General features: G+C 43.8%; 1 protein-coding gene across 1 annotated transcript in view; it reads left to right on the forward strand.

Moving 5' to 3' along the window:
* Positions 1-18,258, forward strand: part of RABEP1 (rabaptin, RAB GTPase binding effector protein 1) — a 162,205-nt gene that overhangs the window by 80,278 nt on the left and 63,669 nt on the right. The window contains exon 5 of the mRNA XM_063953673.1: positions 10,874-10,993. Within this exon, the coding sequence (XP_063809743.1) occupies positions 10,874-10,993 (120 nt within the window). The remainder of the gene's footprint in view (positions 1-10,873; positions 10,994-18,258) is intronic.

Here is an 18,258-nt window from a genome sequence, read left to right on the forward strand (position 1 = left end):
TCACATGCCTATAGCAGCCAACGTTTCGGTGCCGCAAGCACCGTTGTCAAGGCAGGCATAGCTAAAATTACAAAATTGTAATTTCAGCTACGCCTGCCTTGACAACGGTGCTTGCGGCACCGAAACGTTGGCTGCTATAGGCATGTGAGAATGTTTTCTGATGTGAACCAGTAAATCACCTTTTCAAGTTCCGGAGTGCCACAGTCTGTTGCTGTTTATTATATATATATATATATATATATATATATATATATATATATTAGCATAGCAGTCCTGCACATTATTGTAGCTACATACTGAAAAAAAAATCACAACTGGAATGAGTGACGACTGTTTTCATCAATAAATTTAAAGTGAGCAAACAATTAGCAGTTATTACAGGTTGAGTATCCCTTATCCAACATGCTTGGGACCAGAGGTATTTTGGATATGGGATTTTTCCGTATTTTGGAATAATTGCATACCATAATGGGATATCATGGTGATGGGACCTAAATCTAAGCACAGAATGCATTTATGTTTCATATACACCTTATACACACAGCCTGAAGGTAATTTTAGCCAATATTTTTTATAACATTGTGCATTAAACAAAGTGTGTCTACATTCACACAATTCATTTATGTTTCATATACACCTTATACACACAGCCTGAAGGTCATTTAATACAATATTTTTAATAACTTTGTGTATTAAACAAAGTTTGTGTACATTGAGCCATTAAAAAACAAAGGTTTCACTATCTCACTCTCACTCAAAAAAGTCCGTATTTCGGAATATTCCGTATTTTGGAATATTTGGATATGGGATACTCAACCTGTATTGAGATATATTTATCATTAATATAGTTTAGTGATGTTTTTATCCCTATGAAAATATATGACCATATTATGGGCAGGCTAGATGTCCACAGGAAAGTCTTCAGGTAAAGATATTTGAATTAAACGTGATTTAAGAGCTTGATATATTTTTTTTAAAGAAAATGTTGTGTAACTTGGTCATGTCTGATTTTTTAATGTATCTTTACTTCATACAAACTGGATGCTTTTGCTGGTTTTCTTGGCCGCTAGTCTGTGCAGATCAGCTGTAACATTATATGGTCAGTATACATTACACGTATTAAAATAAGATATTTATCTGTGCATCTACAGGTTATCCGTATGTTAGATCGACAGTAATTTGATCACCTGTCAATAGGTCAACACCATATGGTCAACATGTATTAGGTCGACTGTGGTTATTGTCGACAGGTTCAAAAGCTTGACACACAAATGGTCGAGACATTTTTTTTACGTTTTCTCAACATTCCTTTGCTTTACTATCCATGTGGACTTCTATTGGGAATAGTAACCATAGTGCCCAAAGCGTAGCGACCCTGCAAGGGTATACGTTTGTAATGATGATGGTCAGATAACAACATGAAATGTATCAGAGTTGCCAAAAAAACTCTACCTTTTGTTCATCGCAGGAAAAAGAAAAAAGCAGGTGCACACTTAAAGCACCAAGAATACCGATAATCAGAACAATTATAATATACTCTACAGTTTAACATGGAGGCTTCTTAGTACATGTTTGGCCACAAATGTAAGCCCACCTACAGTACCACGGCAAGGTGAAACTTTTTCAGGTGCATCCTTTACATCCTTAATACTGGCATAAATGTATCTAGGACTTACGGTTCATAGTGCCATTCTAATGTGTATACTGCTATGCAAGGACCATACACTAATTAAAATCACCTAAGGGTGAATGTGAAATTTTGATGCAATTTTACTCATCTCCAATGTTACGGTAAAATGCAATGAACTATGATAATCCAATATTCCAGTATATTAAGATTTTTTTTCTCAATACATTTTTATTAAATTTAAAATAAAGTTTAATCATTTACATCAGTTTATATAATTTGTTTAATAAGTTGACGTGTAAAAATATATTTCTAAAACTAAAAACGTAAAACTATTACCTTAATATTATCTCGTACAGTATCTATATATATTTTTTTTTTTTTTTACTTGTGTAATTTTTTTATTAGAGTTTTGCACAGGGACAAGGTAAAAAACAAAACAAAAAAACAACAACATTAAATGCAGAACAAAACCAGAACAACAATCAAAACAGAGGGAGAAAGAAAGAGAAGAGAAAGAAAAAAGAAAAAAAAAAAAAACACACATTGCAGAAAAAATACAGTAATTAATACCATCTGTGTCACAGTGTCACATGGAATAAGCGTCGCGGCAACATTGTAAATTCAAATACGAAGCCTCAATCAGTCAGAGAATATTGCTCCAGTTGTAGCCAGACGGGAGGTATTCCACCTATCCCACTTGCTAAAGTAATGGGGTAGGGTCCCTCTAGATCTATGTGTAAACCTCTCGTGTCCTGACACCTCATTTACTAGGGCTCGCCAGTTGTACACACTGGGGGAAGAGGTAGCAAACCAGTTACGCGCTATAATCACCTTAGCTAAGGTAGTCAGGCAAAGAACATATTTGTATAGTGCAGGGCAGTAGGATTCCTCTAAGTCTAGCGCAAACATACATATAGTAGGAGAGAGGGGGGGGAGCGTAGGTTCAGTGAGCAGAACGTCCGCCCAAACTGCTGCCCAAAAGGCATACACAGTGGGGCACAGCCATAATAGGTGCCAAAAAGTAGATTCAGGGGCACCACATCTGGGGCAGGTACTATCAGGCCGTAGGCCTGCTTTATACATAGAAACTGGAGTTCTGTATGTCCTATGCAGAACATAAAAATAAACCTGCTGATATTTGATACACTGAGTGGAGTATTTAAGTGAGCTCAGCACCTGTAGCCATTGGTCATCTGCAATTGGGCCAATGTCTTGTTCCCATTTGAGTTTAAGTTGATCAAATATATTCGGACAGATGTGTGCATTCAGACTACTATATAGAATGGAAACTTGGTGTCTTGCACCTAAATTCCTAACCATATCTTTAATCGGGGAGTCAGAAATGGGCGGGGGTGAGGCCCCAAACTGTGCCTGCACCGCGTGGCGGAGCTGTAGATAGCGATAAAAGGATCTATTGGATATTTCAAGCTCCTCCTTCAGTTGTGCGAAAGACTTGAGAACACCATTATCAAATAGTTGCAAGACTGTGGTAAGGCCTGCCCCAATCCATATGTTGTCCTGTGAGAGTTGCAACAACTCCCTATATCTTGGATTGAACCAGAGTGGCGTGTCAGAGTCTGTGCCCTGCCATGAGTAATAGGAGTGAGCCTGACGCCACACAAGTAGCGATTGTCGTAGCAAAGGAGGAAGACCAGCAGTAGAAGAGGCAGAAAGAAGAAACTGGAGAGGGGAGAAATGAGACCCCACACACTCGGCAAAGAATCTCTCAAATGTGAGACTATCCCTGTTGAGAATCCAATTAGACAGGTGTGCAAGCTGAGCAGCTATATAATAAGCCCGGAGATTGGGAAAGCCCAAGCCTCCATCCGATTTAGCCTTAACCAGAGCTCTCAGGGCAACCCTAGGCGTTTTGTCGCCCCAAACAAAGGAGGAAAGTACACTATCAATATTAGTGAATATTTTCTTGGGGATATAAGTAGGAGAGTGCTGCAATAAATAAAGATACTTCGGTTGCATCACCATCTTAATAAGGTTAATGCGACCCGTGACAGTAAGGGGAAGCTTCTTCCATACATGAACCCGTCGCTTCAGATCCATCGTGACCTGGTCAATGTTTTGATGTACAAAAGACTTAACATTAGGAGTGATCCAGACACCAAGATACTGAAAGCGAAGGGTCCAGGTCAAGGAGGACACATCTGGCAACGGGTCAGGAAGAATACCAGAGATGGGAAAGACATTAGACTTATTCCAGTTGATAGTCAGGCCGGAGTAGAGACCAAATGTATCAACAATACCCAGAAGGGAGGTCAGGGAAGCATCAGGGTCTCTGAGGAACAAGAGCATGTCATCGGCATACAATGCAATGACATCCTCATGTCCGTCAATGGTGATGCCCCTAACATCAGGGGACGCTCTGATGAAACATGCCAATGGCTCTACAGCCAGGGCAAAAAGGGCAGGGGAGAGTGGGCAGCCCTGTCTGGTACCACGGGACAAGGCAAACGGGGAGGTCACATAGCCATTGACAGATATCCGAGCCACGGGGGAGGAATAGAGTAATTGTACCCAGCGTATGAATTTGGGGCCAAAAGCAAACCGTCGAAGTACTTCCCACAAATACACCCACTCCACAGAGTCGAAGGCCCTGGCAGCATCCAAGGAAACCACCACAGCCTCCGACTCGGGGCGGTCCCCCATCTGCAGGTGACAGAACAGTCGCCTCAAATTTTGGAGGGTGGACTTGCCTGGCATAAATCCTGTCTGGTCATCATGTATGATCGAAGTGATAACACTATTGAGTCTAAGTGCCAGAATTTTGGCCAAAATTTTGACATCAGTAGGTAGCAATGAGATCGGGCGGTAGGTTTCCGGGGCCGTAGGGTCTTTACCCGGTTTAAGGATCACCACGATAATAGCTTCAGACATAGAGGGAGGTAGACGAGCGCCCTCCAGCAATGTATTAAAGAGAGTCAAAAGATAGGGGACAAAGTATGCACGATATTGTTTATAAACTTCAACCGGTATACCGTCGCTACCCGGGGCCTTTTTGTTAGGGAAGGAGGCAATAGCGGCCTCAACTTCCTCTGGGGTAATATTAGCATCCAAAATATCTACAGATTGTTGAGATAGTTGTGGGAGGGTAATGTCTGAAAGATATTGCTGTAGTTGAGTGGGGGTATAGGCGACTCTAGAGGCATATAGCGAGGAATAAAAGGACTGGAAGACCTGGGCTATTTCAGGAGTGGCATATACCATTTCGCCCTGAGTATCACAGATCTGCTGAATGGAACCCCCCGTTCTCTCTCCCCTAGCCAGAAATGCCAAGTAACTACCCCCCGTGTCCGATTGTGAATACAGGGCGTGCTGGGAGAAAAGTAATTTGCGCTTTGATTTATCAAGCAAGTGGTCAGACCAGGCTTTCCTGGCCAAATCCCAACTTGCCCGATCATCAAGGGTCCTAGTAGTGAGGTAAGTAGATTCGGATTGGGAACAGGCAAGCTCCAGGCGCATCTCCTCTTCTCTACTAGATTTCTTGACATTAGCTATTTGTCGTATGAAGGAGCCCCTTAGTGAAGCTTTAAATGCGTCATGTTTAACCAGTGGATCAGAACAGGACGCATTATGAACCCCAAAATCACTCCATTCGTTAAGCAAGGCCTCGTGGTCAGTTAACAAGGTCAACCAGAAGGGATTCAACTTCCAGAGCTTAGCCCCACGGGGAGGAACAGAATCCAGGACCACCAGCACAGGTGAGTGATCCGAGATTCCTCTCTGAAGGTACTGGGCATCCAGTATTCTAGCAGTGAGATCAGGGGAGACGAGGGCCAAGTCTATTCTCGAAAACGAGTGAAAGCTGGCCGAGTGGCAGGAGTATTGGAGTTGATTAGGGTGTCTCAACCTCCAAATATCCAGGAGTCCAAGCTCGGAAATCAACCTTGCGAACGGAGTGGGGGACGGGGAGGCAGAGGGTAGGGAAGGGGGAAGCTCAGTCCATCTATCTAAGACTTTATCCAAAACATTATTGAAGTCACCGATGCAAAGGACCGGAGCCGAGGGAGAAGTAGCAAGAAACGACATCGCCCGCCTGAGTACCTCATTATTGTAGGGGGGAGGGACGTAGACAGCAAGTATGTGTAAAAGTGTACGGTTAACATAGGCCCTAAGAAATACATATCTGCCATATTGGTCAATTTGGCTATGAACCAAGTGGAAATTAACCGACTTCCGCACCAAAACTGAAACCCCCCTGGAGTTAGCAGAGAAGGTGGAGTGATAGGAGAGACCCACCCAGGGCTTCCTGAGAGCCAAGGTTTTAGTACCAACTAGATGCGTTTCGGAAAGGCATATGATATCTGCCCTATATTTTCTCACCTGAGACAAAACCAGCGCCCGCTTAATGCGGTCATTCAGGCCCCTCACATTCCAGCCGAGTATGCGGAGCCCATCAACCCCTGCAGCCATAGATACAAAAGAGAAAGGACAGGAGGAGAAAAAGGGCAAGGGGCAAATGCGGAGAGGGAGGGGAAGAAGAAAATCCAAGGCAAGCAAGGCGCGCAAAGGAGAGGAACCCATAACATAGAGGGGAGAGAAGCAAAGGGATCACTACGACCCCCCGCCAGCACACAGGCGGAGCATACGGAGAGCAGAAGGCATACATAAACGAAATCATGGACACATTACAGTTCGAGAAAAAAAAATAGCACAGTGACACATAAGACAATACATGTACAAAAAAAAGAACAAACCCAGAACAACCCAAACCCCCCCCTCCCTGCATATCCATCCCAAACTAGACACGCCTGGATCCCAGAAAAACCGTTAACTGAACTAAGGCTGAGAACCTATAACAACCCTAGGGAGTAGAGACAACTAATGCCTCTACAAAAAGGCTATATCCTAGCATTCAGCTCCTAGAAATAAAGATCATTCCCGCTATAGGACTAGAAGGAGTACAGAACCCAGCAGTCAATGCGTCCTCTGAGGGAGAACCAGTCCCTAAATAGGGGGCCTGGGTCTGCGCTCAAGCCAGGCCTCCGCCTCTTGAGGGGTATTGAAGAAGTGTGTGGAGCCATCATACACCACCCTCAATCGTGCCGGAAATAACATGGCATATTGAATTTGATGATCACGAAGCTTTCTCTTGACCTGTAGGAACTGCGTACGCGACTTCTGGACTTCCACGGCAAAGTCTGGGTAGACAGCAATATCATGGTTGTCAAATTTCAAAGGACCCTGTGTACGGGCCAGCCGTAGGACTGCATCCCGGTCCCTGTAATGTAGAAAACGGGCTATGAAAGTGCGTGCAGGTGCGCCCGGGGGAGGAGCCCTGGCAGGCAATCGATGGGCCCTCTCCACAGAGAACTGAGGACCAAAGTCATCGCGTTGAAATAGACGGAGAAGCCATGTTTCAAGGAAGGATTCTGGGGAGGAGCCCTCCACTCTCTCCGGGAGGCCCACAAAGCGAACGTTATTACGACGCAGTCTTCCTTCAATATCGGAGAGCTTCGCCTTAACTGCCGACATCTGAGTTGTGAGGCTGGAAACTGTGTCTTTGAGAGGATTGGTGACGTCTTCTAGGTCGGAGATACGGTGTTCCGCCTCCCCCACCCGTTCACGAATCTTTTGCATGTCATGCCTGATTAAAGTAATATCCACCTGTACTTGGCCAATTTTATCCATGACTCTGTGCTCCCAATTTTATCCATGACTCTGTGCTCTCCTGGGATTGGTGCAGCCGAAAATACCAGCTGATTGGTCCCTTGTGGCCGTGTGCCAGATCCAAGATGGCGGCAGCCACAGCCTGGCGCCTCCAGGACCTTGGCCGCACAGAGCTCGCTCTCTCCTGCCTCTCAGACCTCGGACCAGACAGCCGTCAGCTGCTTCCGCGCACTGCAAGGATGAAAAGCGCAGCGTATGAACAGGTAAGCTCTGGCTTCCCGCTGCCACACTCCCACTGGCCATGACATCTATCTAAGAACAGACTAGATGTGTCAAGTGGTTCTTATATGCCATCAATTTCTATGTATATATGTAAGTAATGTGGTGCAGAGATTCCCAGTTATTTTATTGAGTCTGTATCAGCCTGCTGTTCTTTGTATATTTTGTTTATGAAGATACAGTGATACGACTCCATCAGACCAATAAATGTTAATATTTATATCCTGTCACTATTTTCTTTTGCTTTTGCATGCCCCTGCATATATGAAAAGAAGACACACCCTTTTTGGGTGACCCCACCCACTTTTCCAGCATTCGCAGCAGTACGCCCTGGCCTTATTGCTGGCTGCCTTGGGCCACAATTGAATAGCCCCATCCACTGCATTAGCCCGTGGATAATTACCATGGGTAATTGAATGCAGCCCTTTGGTTCTCTATTTTTAATCTTTTGCGTGTTATCTGCATGAATTGAGACACTAAGAATCTGGAATATTCAAGTGAACCTACACAGAAGTTCAGTGTTCATCCAATTTGAGGATGAGAATGTTGTATATTTTGGATTGGGACAAGTGTACTGTACATAAAATGGCTCAGTATTATTGTATCCTTTATAGAAAAGCTGTCACTTCTGAAACAAGACCTCGTTTTGTAATGATTTTGCTGAATGTAAACTGATTAGTGCCCCACTATTCCACTGCAGCTGACTAGTGGGGGCCATACATCTATGAATCCCTATTCTGCCTGTCCAATCTGCAGATTGACAGCTAATTAGGATCGGCAATCTGTCTGTGAATTGGGGAAAACCAGCATGTTAAAATTCCCTGACTCGACGATCTCCACTATTACATTTCTTCAACCCCCGGCATCAGCAGAACAGGGAATTGCCCTGATTTCTGCCTGATGTGTGGGCCCCATGACTCTTTCAGCTCTCAAGGCCAGTGTAGACCAGTGATAAGAATGACGCAGCGTAAGGAACCGCAAAAGAGTCAGAGTTTTGCCCAGGGAGAAATTAATGGAATAGGTTGTTTACATAACTTCAAAAATGCAGTTATGCAGCATTCGATTGATAGTAAGAGCTGCTATTTGTCCATCAATCGCACAACCAGGAAAAGCCAAATAAAAATATATACATAAAACCTGGTGCCTAGTCTGGAATGCAAAGAGGCAATTGTTAAGCCTTGTCAATAGACCTAAAAATGAAAAATGTAAACTAGGTTTACGTAGTAGGCGCTGTTCAATTAGATTTTAGATTACTCAAACAACATTATTGCATTAATATTTTAATAACAGATATTTGTTTTGCATGGGCATATATTAATGCAATAATGTTTGAGTAATCTATAACACAATTGATCAGCACCTCCTAAGTAAACCTAGATTACATTCTTCCTTTTTTAAATCAGGGAAAGCTCCAATTTTGTTTTGAGTTTTGACAGTTGCTTTTTTGCAGATGCTCTACATAACAATGTACAGTACAGCATTATGAGCTTTATTTAGTACTCCTGTCAGAAAAAGTCCTGTTTACTATCATTTTTCTATCACCCCTTAATTACTTTTATGTATTTTTAAAAAAAATATTGTTTGTTCATGTCTCATTTATTTCTTGCGTCATAAGTACCATTGAATCGAATTTTTACATGTTGGCATCTGTCCTTCATTCAGCAAGCTACAGTATGCTCTGGTCACACATCAGTTGCAACCTTTTACATGTTGACCTCTAGTTAGCAGAAGAGGAGCTATGTGTCAGTGATGATAGGTAGTTTTTGTAGTGATTGAGAGTGTGACGTATCAGTCAAAAAAAATTTTTTGTAAAACAAGTTCCTGATTTCGGAGTAATTTCCCCTTTTTACTGTGAAATGTTGGTATATGGATGCCCTTATTAAAAAATTTTTTAGGACCTAATAATTTATAAAAAATTAAATGTTAAGAACTTAATTTACTCTGTATATTTTCATATATATATATATATATATATATGTATATCTATCTTAGAGAGAGCGAGAGCGATAAATACACATTTTTTATTTCATTTTGCTCATAAAAAAAATATGTAACACACTTTTCATTGACAACATTTTGAGAGAGATATATATATATATATATATATATATATATATATATATATATATACATATATAATTTTTTTTAAATCAATAAATACAAACAATTTTTACTTTACATTAGACAATATTTTAATACACTACATCTAAATACAAACTAAAAATGATAGGAAAGGAAAATGAGTTTACTTAGACAAAGGTATCCAAGTGTTGGCAGCCAGACCCTAAAGCTAGGAACCATTGGTGTAACTAAATACAGGTTGAGTATCCCATATCCAAATATTCCGAAATACGGAATATTCCGAAATACGGAATTTTTTGAGTGAGATAGTGAAACCTTTGTTTTCTGATGGTTCAGTGTACACAAACTTTGTTTACTACACAAAGTTATTAAAAATATTGTATTAAATGACCTTCAGGCTGTGTGTGTATAAGGTGTATATGAAACATAAATGCATTCTGTGCTTAGACTTGGGTCCCATAGCCATGATATCTCATTATGGTATGCAATTATTCCAAAATACGGAATAATCCGATATCCAAAATGCTTCTGGTCCCAAGCATTTTGGATAAGGGATACTCAACCTGTATATGTTAGCTACAGACAAATAATATAGGTTAGATTTATACACATTGGCAGTTAACACCAATATAATTTGTTGTAAACAGTGTTTTCTTTAGCAATTATTTACAGGACAATAAAAATTGCCCAAATTACCCGCATCTTATAGACAGCCTGCACCCAATTAATGAACCCACATTAGGGTGTAAGTAACATATAACAAGTCTTGTGTTTGCTGCTATAAAGTGATTAAACCCTATTATTCCCATAAAAAAGGCATTTTATGTCTGCCAGTTGCCTAATTAGATTTGGTTTCTGACATATGGCGCTTTTATATTACATTCTACACTGTTCTACTACCACAGTTAGAGACCCTGCCACCCTTCTAGGAAGCTACTGTTATGGCATCACTGATGTTTTTGGCATGAGTAACTCCAGCTGTAGAAGTAGTAATAGCGGTAAACAGCATTGCAAATTAATTAGTAATTCATTCAGTGGGTCCTGCAAGTTTTGTTGGAGTTGGGACTTGGTATTCACAGGCCATTTCCACAGGTGTATTGTTTCAGTCGCCTGGTGACCGGTATTTGCACAGTCCTCAGATATTATAATGTACTTAGCAATAACTGAAGGTTGCTGAGGTGAATTCTCACCATTGGTGGATCCATGTCAGAGAGTATTATACTGTGGGAAAATAAATTATGCCTTTTGTTTGGATTACAGGCCCAGGAGGATGCAGAAAAGCTGCGTTCAGTAGTGATGCCCATGGAAAAAGAGATTGGGACTTTAAAGGAGAAATTGACAGAAGCTGAGGAGAAGATAAAAGAGCTTGAGGCGTCCAAGGTTGCCTGTTCATATTGAGCTTACCTTTCAGTCATTTGCAGTAGGGAGAAAATGTGTTGGAACATGTTAGACATAGTGGCATGTCCAAGTCTATTCATTGAATTATAAATTTTGAGTTACATTTTGTAGCCGCCTTGGCAAACTGATTGATGACGGTAAAAAACAGTTAAAAGTTTTTCACATAAATGTTTTTTTCTTATTACTTTTCTTCTACTTACAAATGACCTTTTAATTTGGTCACTTGTGCTTTCAGGCTAATAGAAATATGCATCTCATGTACTATGTGGCCAAGAGTATAAGTTTTCTTTATTCTCTGTATTTTTATTTAAGATGTAAATTTTGTTTCATTTGATTTCTTATTGATTAATTGCCTGTATCTTGATACATTGCATAGTTATGGAGAAGTGCTATTCTCTAAGTCAGGGGTGGGGAACCTTTTTTTCTACCAAGGGCCATTTATAAAATCCTTCGGGGTCCATACAAAAGTATCAATTAAAAAATTAGCCTGCCCCCAGTAGATATACACCTTAGTGGTACTGTGTGCACATTCCACACGGGGCGTGGCCAATTAAAATGGGGCGTGATACACACATGCCCCCAGTAGTGCACTGCCAGATACACAAATGCCCCCAGTAGTGCAGTGCCAGATACATAAATGCCCCACAGTGCCAGATACACATTGCCCCACAATGCCCCTCCCCTCTGCTGCTCACCGCTGTTGTTGCTGCTATGTGAGTGGAGGAGAGCGCAGCGCCTCTTCTGCCCCTCAATGCTCAGTGATGTCTGGTCTCCGGTGGCGGGTATCTCAAATGAGGCGCTGGTTCTTTAGCCAATCAGGAGCCGGGGCTGCCGGTCTGTGAGCTCTGATTGGCTAACAAACCAATGAGATTCACCCCGCTGCCGCCGGAGGCTGGACATCACTGAGCACATTGAGGGGCAGGAAATGCGCTGCGCACTCCTCCCCTCACATGGCAGCGGCTGCAGCACTAGCCGCCAGACTGAATGAAGAGACTGTGCGGGCCTTATTCGGTCCATAGGCCGGACGTTCTCCACTGCTGCTCTAAGTATTCTACGTTGAAACCACTTGGTGTAGTTTGACACATTTTTCACAGTAATCTACTGTACAATAAAGAGCAAAAAATTAAGTTTTGTGTGTGTGTAGATTAGCACGTAACTTTTATTGTTAACATCATAAACAAATTCATTGTCATTTAAAACCAGTGAAATAAAACTAAAGATTTCTGGTAAAGATAGGTGTGGTAAAACGCCATGCACCTGATGATTGTTTGTATGTATGTATGTATGTGTGTGTGTGTATGTATATATGTATGTATGTGTATATATATATATATATATATATGTATATGTATGTATATATATATATATATATGTATATGTATGTATATATATTTCTCTATCGTCCTAAGTGGATGCTGGGGTTCCTGAAAGGACCATGGGGAATAGCGGCTCCGCAGGAGACAGGGCACAAAAGTAAAGCTTTTACAGGTCAGGTGGTGTGTACTGGCTCCTCCCCCTATGACCCTCCTCCAGACTCCAGTTAGATTTTTGTGCCCGGCCGAGAAGGGTGCAATTCTAGGTGGCTCTCATAAAGAGCTGCTTAGAGAGTTTAGCTTAGGTTTTTTATTTTACAGTGATTCCTGCTGGCAACAGGATCACTGCAACGAGGGACAGAGGGGAGAAGAAGTGAACTCACCTGCGTGCAGGATGGATTGGCTTCTTGGCTACTGGACATGAAGCTCCAGAGGGACGATCACAGGTACAGCCTGGATGGTCACCGGAGCCACGCCGCCGGCCCCCTCACAGATGCTGAAGCAAGAAGAGGTCCAGAATCGGCGGCTGAAGACTACTGCAGTCTTCTTAAGGTAGCGCACAGCACTGCAGCTGTGCGCCATTTTCCTCTCAGCACACTTCACACGGCAGTCACTGAGGGTGCAGGGCGCTGGGGGGGGGCGCCCTGGGAGGCAAATGAAAACCTTTAAAAAGGCTAAAAATACCTCACATATAGCCCCAGAGGCTATATGGAGATATTTACCCCTGCCTAAATGTACTAAATAGCGGGAGACGAGCCCGCCGAAAAAGGGGCGGGGCCTATCTCCTCAGCACACGGCGCCATTTTCTGTCACAGCTCCGCTGGTCAGGAAGGCTCCCAGGTCTCTCCCCTGCACTGCACTACAGAAACAGGGTATAACAGAGAGGGGGGGCAGAATAAATGGCAATATATTAATATAAAAGCAGCTATAAGGGAGCACTTAATCATAAGGCTATCCCTGTCATATATAGCGCTTTTTGGTGTGTGCTGGCAGACTCTCCCTCTGTCTCCCCAAAGGGCTAGTGGGTCCTGTCTTCGTATAGAGCATTCCCTGTGTGTCTGCTGTGTGTCGGTACGTGTGTGTCGACATGTATGAGGACGTTATTGGTGTGGAGGCGGAGCAATTGCCAAATATGAGGATGTCACCTCCTAGGGGGTCGACACCAGAATGGATGCCTTTATTTGTGGAATTACGGGATAGCGTCAACTCGCTTAAGCAGTCGTTTGCCGACATGAGGCGGCCGGACACTCAATTAGTGTCTGTCCAGGCGCCTCAAACACCGTCAGGGGCTGTAAAACGTCCCTTGCCTCAGTCGGTCGACACAGACCCAGACACAGGCACTGATTCCGGTGGTGAAGGTGACGAATCAACCGTATTTTCCAGTAGGGCCACACGTTATATGATTTTGGCAATAAAGGAGATGTTACATTTAGCTGATACTACAGGTACCACTAAACAGGGTATTATGTGGGGGTGAAAAAACTACCAGTAGTTTTTACCGAATCAGAAGAATTAAATGACGTGTGTGATGAAGCGTGGGGTGCCCCGATAAAAAACTGCTAATTTCAAAGAAGTTATTGGCTTTATACCCTTTCCCGCCAGAGGTTAGGGAGCGCTGGGAAACACCTCCTAGGGTGGACAAAGCGCTAACACGCTTATCAAAACAAGTGGCGTTACCCTCTCCTGAGACGGACGCACTTAAAGATCCATCAGATAGGAGGATGGAAAATATCCAAAAAGGTATATACACACATGCAGGTGTTATACTACGACCAGCTATTGCGACTGCCTGGATGTGCAGTGCTGGGGTAGTTTGGTCAGAGTCCCTGATCGAAAATATTGATACCCTGGACAGGGACAATATTTTACTGTCGTTAGAACAAATAAAGGATGCATTTCTTTATATGCGTGATGCACAGAGAGATATCTGCACACTGGCATCACGGGTAAGTGCTATGTCCATTTCGGCCAGAAGAGCTTTATGGACACGACAGTGGACAGGCGATGCGTAGAGGAGTTATTTGAGGTCGGTCTATCGGATTTGGTGGCCACGGCTACGGCCGGGAAATCCACCTTTTCTACCTCAAGTCACTCCCCAACAGAAAAAGGCACCGACCTTTCAACCGCAGCCCTTTCGTTCCTTTAAAAATAAGAGAGCAAAGGGCTATTCATATCTGCCACGAGACAGAGGACGAGGGAAGAGACAGCAACAGGCAGCTCCTTCCCAGGAACAGAAGCCCTCCCCGGCTTCTACAAAAGCCTCAGCATGACGCTGGGGCTTCGCAAGCGGACTCGGGGGCGGTAGGCGGTCGTCTCAAAAATTACAGCGCGCAGTGGGCTCACTCGCAGGTAAATCCCTGGATCCTGCAGATAATATCTCAGGGGTACAGGTTGAAATTAGAGACAGAGCCACCTCGCCGTTTCCTGAAGTCTGCTTTACCAACGTCCCCCTCAGAAAGGGAGACGGTTTTGGAAGCCATTCACAAGCTGTATTTTCAGCAGGTGATAGTCAAGGTACCTCTTCTACAACAAGGGAAGGGGTATTATTCCACTCTATTTGTGGTACCGAAGCCGGATGGCTCGGTAAGGCCTATGCTAAATCTGAAGTCCTTGAACCTATACATAAAGAAGTTCAAGTTCAAGATGGAGTCACTCAGAGCAGTGATAGCGAACCTGGAAGAAGGGGACTTTATGGTATCCTTGGACATCAAGGATGCGTATCTCCACGTTCCAATTACCCCTCACACCAGGGGTACCTCAGGTTCGTTGTACAAAACTGTCACTATCAGTTTCAGACGCTGCCGTTTGGTTTGTCCACGGCACCTCGGGTCTTTACAAAGGTAATGGCCGAGATAATATTTCTTCTTCGAAGAAAAGGCGTATTAATTATCCCATACTTGGACGATCTCCTAATAAGGGCAAGGTCCAGAGAACAGCTAGAGATGGGTTTAGCACTATCTCAAGAGGTGCAAAAGCAGCACGGATGGATTCTGAATATTCCAAAATCCAAATTAATGCCGACAACTCGTCTGCTGTTCCTGGGGATGATTCTGGACACAGTTCAGAAAAAGGTTTTTCTTCCCGAAGAAAAAGCCAAGGAGTTATCTGACCTGGTCAGGAACCTCCTAAAACCAGGAAAGGTGTCTGTACATCAATGCACAAGAGTCCTGGGAAAAAATGGTAGCTTCTTACGAAGCAATCCCTTTCGGCAGATTCCATGCAAAGGGATCTGTTGGACAAATGGTCAGGGTCGCATCTTCAGATGCACCTGCGGATAACCCTGTCGCCGAGGACAAGGGTATCCCTTCTGTGGTGGTTGCAGGAGGCTCATCTATTGGAGGGCCGCAGATTCGGCATACAGGATTGGATCCTGGTGACCACGGATGCCAGCCTGAGAGGCTGGGGAGCAGTCACACAGGGAAGAAATTTCCAGGGAGTGTGGTCGAGCCTGAAAAAGTCTCTTCACATAAGCATTCTGGAACTAAGAGCAATCTACAATGCTCTAAGCCAGGCGGAACCTCTGCTTCAAGGAAGACCGGTGTTGATCCAGTCGGACAACATCACGGCAGTCGCCCATGTAAACAGACAGGGCGGCACAAGAAGCAGGAGGGCAATGGCAGAAGCTGCCAGGATCCTTCGCTGGGCGGAGAATCACGTGATAGCACTGTCAGCAGTATTCATCCCGGGCGTGGACAACTGGGAAGCAGACTTCCTCAGCAGACACGACCTTCACCCGGGAGAGTGGGGACTTCATCCAGAAGTTTTCCACATGCTATTAAACCGTTGGGTAAAACCAATGGTGGACATGATGGCGTCTCGCCTCAACAAAACACTGGACAGGTATTGCGCCAGGTCAAGAGATCCGCAGGCAATAGCTGTGGACGCGCTGGTAACACCTTGGGTGTACCAGTCGGTATATGTGTTTCCTCCTCTGCCTCTCATACCAAAGGTATTGAGGATTATACGGCAAAGAGGAGTAAGACTAGTGGCTCCGGATTGGCCAAGAAGGACTTGGTACCCGGAACTTCAAGAGATGGTCACGGACGATCCGTGGCCTCTACTTCTGAGAAGGGACCTGCTTCAGCAGGGTCCTTGTCTTTTTCAAGACTTACCGCGGCTGCGTTTGACGGCATGGCGTTGAATGCCAGATCCTAAAAGGAAAAGGCATTCCAGAAGAAGTCATTCCTACCTTGATAAAGGCAAGGAAGGAAGTCACCGCGAAGCATTATCGCCGTATTTGGCGAAAATATGTTGCGTGGTGCGAGCAGCGGAGTGCTCCGATGGAGGAATTTCAACTGGGTCGTTTTCCTACATTTCCTGCAATCAGGATTGTCTATGGGTCTCAAATTGGGATCTATTAAGGTTCAAATTTCGGCCCTATCAATATTCTTCCACAAAGAATTGGCCTCAGTCCCTGAGGTCCAGATTTTTATCAAAGGAGTACTGCATATACAGCCTCCTGTGGTGCCTAAGGTGGCACCGTGGGATCTAAATGTAGTTTTAGATTTCCTCAAATCCAATTGGTTTGAACCACTAAAGAATGTGGATTTGAAATATCTCACATGGAAAGTGACTATGTTACTGGCCCTGGCTTCGGCCGGGAGAGTATCTGAACTGGCGGCTTTGTCTTATAAAAGCCCTTATTTAATTTTCCATTCGACATAGGGCAGAGCTGCGGACGCGTCCGCATTTTCTCCCTAAGGTGGTATCAGCGTTTCACCTGAACCAGCCTATTGTAGTGCCTGCGGCTACAGACGACTTGAAGGACTCCAAGTTGTTGGACGTTGTCAGAGCCTTAAAAATATACATTTAAAGGACGGCTGGAGTCAGAAAATCTGACTCGCTGTTTATACTGTATGCACCCAAAAAGTTGGGTGCACCTGCTTCTAAGCAGTCGATTGCTCGTTGGTTTTGTAACAAAATTCAACTTGTACATTCTGTGGCAGGCCTGCCACAGCCTAAATCTGTTAAGGCCCATTCCGCAAGGAAGGTGGGCTCATCTTGGGCGGCTGCCCGAGGGGTCTCGGCATTACAACTCTGCCGAGCAGCTACGTGGTCAGGGGAGAACACGTTTGTAAATTTTTACAAATTTGATACCCTGGCAAAGGAGGACCTGGAGTTCTCTCATTCGGTGCTGCAGAGTCATCCGCACTCTCCCGCCCGTTTGGGAGCTTTGGTATAATCCCCATGGTCCTTTCAGGAACCCCAGCATCCACTTAGGACGATAGAGAAAATAAGAATTTACTTACCGATAATTCTATTTCTCGGAGTCCGTAGTGGATGCTGGGCGCCCATCCCAAGTGCGGATTATCTGCAATACTTGTACATAGTTATTGTTAACTAATTCGGGTTATTGTTTAGGAAGCCATCTTTCAGAGGCTCCTCTGTTATCATACTGTTAACTGGGTTTAGATCACAAGTTGTACGGTGTGATTGGTGTGGCTGGTATGAGTCTTACCCGGGATTCAAAATCCTCCCTTATTGTGTACGCTCGTCCGGGCACAGTACCTAACTGGAGTCTGGAGGAGGGTCATAGGGGGAGGAGCCAGTACACACCACCTGACCTGTAAAAGCTTTACTTTTGTGCCCTGTCTCCTGCGGAGCCGCTATTCCCCATGGTCCTTTCAGGAACCCCAGCATCCACTACGGACTCCGAGAAATAGAATTATCGGTAAGTAAATTCTTATTATATATACACACATATACACATATACAGGTTGAGTATCCCATATCCAAATATTCCGAAATACGGAATATTCCGAAATACGGACTTTTTTGAGTGAGAGTGAGATAGTGAAACCTTTGTTTTTTTGATGGCTCAATGTACACAAACTTTGTTTAATACACAAAGGTATTAAAAATATTGTATTAAATGACCTTCAGGCTGTGTGTATAAGGTGTATATGAAACATAAATGAATTGTGTGAATGTACA

Source organism: Pseudophryne corroboree, chromosome 2 (assembly GCF_028390025.1).
Source record: "Pseudophryne corroboree isolate aPseCor3 chromosome 2, aPseCor3.hap2, whole genome shotgun sequence".
Taxonomy (NCBI): domain Eukaryota; kingdom Metazoa; phylum Chordata; class Amphibia; order Anura; family Myobatrachidae; genus Pseudophryne; species Pseudophryne corroboree.